Here is a 5,766-nt window from a genome sequence, read left to right on the forward strand (position 1 = left end):
AGCAGCAGCTCCCACTACCACTACAGCTGCTACTGCTACTGCTGCTGCTGCTGTTGCTGTTGCTGCTGCTGCTGCAGCATCCGCTGCTGCAGCAAGAAGGTTTAGGTGCAATACGTGTGCATGCACATAGAGGTCCCTGAATAAATGCTGATGCAGAGCAGCAACCCTTCATAGGATATTTCTTATTTCCTCCTCCTCCTCCTCCTCCTCCTCCTCTTACTGCTGCTCCACACCCCTGCCCTTGTTGCTGCTGCTGCTGCTGTTGCTGCTGCTGCTGCTGTCGCTGATGGTGCGGTATCCTTGCATGCAGCCTAAGATAACTATCATCTTTATGTAGAGGTAATGAATGTGCATGATCATAAGTTTGTCTTACTCTATTATTGAGGTGTATATACACCTCATTATTTATTTCTTTGTTTAATACAGGAAATGCTTCTCTATGTTTAGGTATACGTTGTAACATTAATTTATGTCTCTGCTGCTGCAACAATTTCTGCTGCTGCTGCTGCTGTTGCTGTTGCTGCTGTTGCTGTTGCTGCTGCTGCTGATGTCTCCCTCCTTTCTTTAATAACCTTCTAGGTATTCTATTTCTATAAATATGTGGATGTAGATTGTGCTGCTGCTGCTGCTGCTGCTGCTGCATCATAATCATTTGCTGCTGCTGCTGCATTTGCTGCATTTGCTGCTGCTGCTGCTGCTGTCTATGTTGATGAGTACCACAACAATTAAGATTAAGAAGAGGATAATGATAGAAACGTACATCATCATCAATAAGATCCCAATCATTAGCAAGAAGAATATTTCCTTGTATATTTAATTCTCCTTTTATTGTTTCTTTTTCTTTATTATTATTTATTTCTTCTTTTTTATCTATTATTATTTTTTCTTCTTCTTTTTCTTTATTATCTATTAATAAATCACATTGTATTCCTGCACATGATAATGTCTTCTTCTCTCTTCTTCCTTCTGCTGCTGCTGCTGCTCTATGTGCTGCTGCTCTGCATGCAGCTATTGCTGCCTCTATAGATGAATCATCTCCGTCATTTTCTCTACAAACACAAAAATGATGAAGAGATAAACAACCACAATTTATATTCTCCTCCATCCTCTCTTCTTTATTTATTTATTTATTTATTTACTTATTTATTTAGTTTATTTATTTTGTTTGTTTGTTTATCTCCTTGTTTATATACTTTGTTCTTTTGTTTGATTGGTTCTTTGTTTTGCTGCCTTCTTTTCTTCTTTATACTTTATTTGTATTTATTTAATCCTTTGTTTATTTCTTTATTTGTTTTCTTTCTTTTTTTTATTTCTTTCTTTTGTTTATATATTAGTTGTATGTTATATAGAGGGATAAATAAGGAGTAATTGGTCATACAGAGAGGAGTAGTTGGCAATAAGATGTTATAACATCAGGCAATAAAGAATAAGAAAAAGAAGAAAAAGACGTCAATTCAACATCTATAGAAGAATCCTGTTTATTGCTGCTCCTCTTCGTTGTTGTTGTTGTTGCTGCTGCTGCTGCTGTTGTTGCTGCTGCTGCTGATCTGTTGAAGAAGTTCTTCTTTCGCATGCATGCATGATACATTGAATAAACCCTAAAAATGAATATATAAATCAACAAACAACAAATAAAATAACGTAAACTTACTACAAAGAAAGAACAGGGCCCCTTATGCGACTCAATCTCCCATTGACTCGAGATCAGCGGCTGCTGCTGCTGCTGCTGCTGCTGCCGACGTCGACGGCAACGGTGTTGTGCAGCAGCTTACTGCTGCTGCTATACAAAAAAAGAATAATAAATGCATGCATATAAATAATAAAGATATTTTACATTTAAAAAGCAGAACAGTAATCAAAAATTAACGAATAATTCATAGAGAAGCGCGCACACGCATACACACATCACAGAAACAGCCGCAACAACAATCATCAACACTAACACCCCGATCCTCCGGTGTTTATGAGGAAAGCTATAATAAAAAGGAAAGTTTGAATTAAAACATTTTGAATAAAATAAATTATAATTGATCTAATTCATCAAACCTAAAGAAGAAGAAGTAAAATGTTCTTAACAACTGATCCTTGTGCAGGCATTCTTCGTATCGACCTGCATATACACCTCAGGGTGTAAAGATGATGTATGTATGCATGTGATCTAGGAGAAGGAAACAAAGTTCTTCATTATTTTTTCTATGAATTAATTAGAAAAAACAAATATAATTTAAATACATTAAAAAATGTTTTTTATTTTAAGTTCATTCAAAGGGAAGACGAGGAGGATCATCTCCTTCGTCTACTCCCGCCTGTACTGTTGAGGTGTACGTACACCTCAACAGAAGAAAACAATCTGTAGTGCAGACTGCATTAAATCAGTAAACCTAAAAAAGAAATACTCCTTTACTAATGAGGAAACATACCTTTATTAAAGAGGAAAACTCAATAAAGGAGTGCATGCATGCATCCTGTGCATGCAATTTCTTCCTTATACATATAGGGGTACATATGGACTAGTGAATACTAAAAAGTCAAATTAAAACAACAAGAAAGAAAGATAAATATTTCCTCACCTTCCCTACATCCTGTGTATCCTCATCGATACGGACATTTGCTGCTGTTTCTGCAGTAGCAGCAGCAACTGCTGCAGCAGCTGCAGCAGAAATATATTTGAATATGAATATATTATATTTCTTCCCATTGTACTTCTGTGGCTACAGCTGGTAGTACAGGTTGAGCAGCAAGTTGTCTATTTGTTATATTAGTAGTACTAGTTATATCATTAGATGTACATTTTTTTGTTTTTTTCTTTATTCCTGTTGCTGCTGCTGCTGTATCTGTTGCTATTGCTGCATCACAACCAGCACCAGCACCAGCAGCAGCAGCAGCAGAAGAAGAAGAAGAAGAAGAAGAAGAAAGACAATTTCTTTTTTTTTTTCGTATCCATTTATCTTCAATTCTTTTTTCTTTTTCTTGTTCAATAGCATCAATAGATCCATATATATTAATAGCTAATTGTTTTATTTCTTTAATTAAATATAAGCGCATAGGTCTATAATATACACCATGAGGATTTATTTTTTCTCTTACTTTTATTCTTCCTGCTGCTGCTTCCTCACGTAGTAGTTGCTCAGATAAACAATATCTTGCTGCTGCTTGCTGCTGCGAACACCATACAGGCAAACCATCATCATCATCAGCAGCAGCAGCAGCAGAACCTCCTCCTGCTGCTCCTCCTATACCCTTACGACGACCTGTTAATAAAGAACTGTAATTACAACCATCAACTGCAGCAGCAGCAGTAGCAGCTGCAGCTGCAGCAGCAGGAGGAGCAGCAGCAGCAGATCTGCTGTTCGGTACATCGCATGTAAATAGAGAGTCGTCATCTAATATGGCAGCAAGGTCGCTGTTTCCTGTTGCTGCTGCTTCAGCAGCACCACCATTCTCCTGCTGCTGCTGTTGGTCTAATAGCTGCTGCTGCTGTTGCTGTTGCTGTTGCTGCTGCTGCTGCTGCGGGCTCGGCTCAGAGGCAGCAACAGAGCCACTAACTGCACCAGGGGATTCTTTTTCTCCCTGGCAAAGCTGTATTTCCACGTCACTCTCCTGCTGCTGCTCCTGCTGCTGCTCCTGCTGCTTCTCCTGCTGCTGCTCCTGCTGCTGTTCATCGGGTTCTAAACAGAAGCCACCCGATGCGTCGCATGCATCGAGAGAGTAGAGATCGTCTTCTTTTTCTGCCTCAGCATTTGCATGCAGTTGAATCCTCCATAATTCTTCAAGACTTTCTGCTGTACATTCTTCAGATGCTGCTGCTGCATCTGCATGCATTGCTGCTTCTGCGGCTGCTGGTGCAGTAGTTGTTGCTGCTGGTGAAGCAGCAGCAGAAGTACTTAGGGGGGCGGAAGAAGCTGTTGGTGCCAAAGAAGGGGATGAGCAATCCCCTTCTTCTTCGTCAGGCGCACCTGCAGATGCAGAAGAACTACCACCACACATTTGGTTTATATAAGATATTGTTTACGAGGAAGTTACAACTTCTGTTGTCACGGGGGTCTGCGTGCAGGACTTATTTCTCGTTGTCGTCATGAATTTGGCGATAAATGACCTTATTCAATGAAAAGAAAATTAAGACTAATGAATAATTAGATAAACTCAATTTAAATCAGTTGTTTCTAGGTCCGTTATACAGGAAAGTAGCCGGTAGGTAAGCATTAGTGAGGGAGGCAACAGGGCTGCATGCAATGTGTAATGGGCCAATTGATGCATAAAAATGCTGAAACTTTTGTTTTTTTGTATTTCTTTGTATTTTATTTTTACTATTCTTGACGAATTCGCGTTGAAACGGGGAAAGCAGGTAGCGTGAGGGTCTCACCCTCCGTTGTTCTTGAGTTCTTATATTGATCGATTCAGCTTTCCTGGTAACCTGCAGAAAAAGGTAAAAAGACGCAATTAAAAAGGGAAAATTCAACTTTATTTAGTCCTTTTCTCTACTTTCCTTCAAGAATTCACAACAATGAATGCAAAAGGGGAATATATTTGATTCGCGTTTCCCCCATTTTTCCGTGTTCAAGTTGAACTGACGGGTATATCATCGGCTTACGTCGATCATCGTCGGACCGCTGAGGTGTACGTACACCTCAGATATCGCCGCAGCTGGGGGTTGCATGTCTATTTGTAGGGAATCTTTTCTTCTTTCGTGTTTTCTTCTCTTTAATCGCCATCATGTTGCCTTTTCAACTAAGAAAGGCTGTAGAAGCAGCCAATCAGACAGCGCAGCAGCAAATGCAGCAAGAAGCAGATGGCAAGCTTTCCTCAGAGGAACACAGCCGTCTTGCTGAGCTGCAGCGGCAAAGAGCTCATCTGGAGATGAGACAGCTGCAAGTAAGTATCCGCAGCAGCAGCAGCAGCAGCAACAGCAGCAAGAACAGCAGCAGTAACAGCAGTAGGGGAACAGGATTGATTATAGTTTATTTGTTGTTGCATGCATGCATGCAGGCGCAAGCAGGTCTACTAACAAAGACACAAGCGCAAGTTGCTGCTGCAGGCTTAGAGTGGCTTTATGAAGACCCTAAGAACAGCCAAGAGGCTAAGGAAAGAGAGAGGGTACGTCCTCCTTTACAAGCCGCCGCCTCAGCAGCAACAGCAACAGCAGCAGCAACAGCAACAGCAGCAGCAGCAGCAGCAGCAGTTGTGTTGTTTTTTTCTTTTCTTATGCAGGAGGCATTTCTCTTAGGGAAGCCAATCCCTGATGCTGCTCCTAAGGCCGATGAATCCCTAGAAGAAAGAGTTGCTGCATCTACTCTAAGTAATGCTGCTGCTGCTATTGCTGCTGCTGCTGCTGCATGCACGTTGCAGCTTTTCTGCTGGTGTACGCTTTCGTTCCTTTTTTGTCGCGTGTGGCAAAGTTGATTCTCCTCCCTGTTCTGCTGCTGCTGCTAATTGTTGTTGCTGCTACTCTTTGCTGCTCTTTCTGTTGTTGTTGCTGCTGCTGTTGCTGCAGAGAGTTCGGCTGTACTGATGCCTACGCAAGACAGACTACGGAAGCTACGCGAAGATCCTTTGCTGCTAATTAAGCATGCAGAGATGGCGCAGCAAATTGCACAGGTGCTGCTACACAGGCATGCACGTCTAGTGCAGCAGCAGCAGCAGCAGCAACAGCAACAGCAGCGGTACCTTCGGTAGCTTCAGACTGCCGAGGGTTTAGCGTTTAGGGACTAGGGTTTAGGGTTTAGGGTTTGGCTGCGGTTGTGTTTGTTTAGGAATCCAATCCGTTAC

At 41.4% G+C, this 5,766-nt stretch overlaps 2 protein-coding genes across 2 annotated transcripts in view; one reads left to right on the forward strand and one right to left on the reverse strand.

The window, feature by feature from the left end:
• Positions 1–2,840: 2,840 nt before the first annotated feature.
• Positions 2,841–3,987, reverse strand: EMWEY_00048990 (hypothetical protein, conserved; the record flags this gene model as incomplete). The annotated part of the gene is made up of 2 exons (XM_013479429.1): positions 2,841–2,846; positions 3,088–3,987. 2 exons carry the CDS (start codon positions 3,985–3,987, stop codon positions 2,841–2,843), a joined length of 906 nt encoding a protein of 301 aa, XP_013334883.1.
• Positions 3,988–4,713: 726 nt separating this feature from the next.
• The window catches only part of EMWEY_00049000 (hypothetical protein, conserved), a gene marked incomplete at both ends in the record, with an annotated part of 2,488 nt that continues 1,435 nt past the window's right edge, over positions 4,714–5,766 (forward strand). Inside the window, 3 exons of the mRNA XM_013479430.1 lie at positions 4,714–4,872; positions 4,987–5,094; positions 5,751–5,766. The exon at positions 5,751–5,766 is cut by the window's right edge and continues 892 nt beyond it. Of these exons, the coding sequence (XP_013334884.1) occupies positions 4,714–4,872; positions 4,987–5,094; positions 5,751–5,766 (283 nt within the window). The remainder of the gene's footprint in view (positions 4,873–4,986; positions 5,095–5,750) is intronic.

This window comes from Eimeria maxima, genomic scaffold (assembly GCF_000499605.1).
Source record: "Eimeria maxima Weybridge genomic scaffold, Emw_scaff1132, whole genome shotgun sequence".
Taxonomy (NCBI): domain Eukaryota; phylum Apicomplexa; class Conoidasida; order Eucoccidiorida; family Eimeriidae; genus Eimeria; species Eimeria maxima.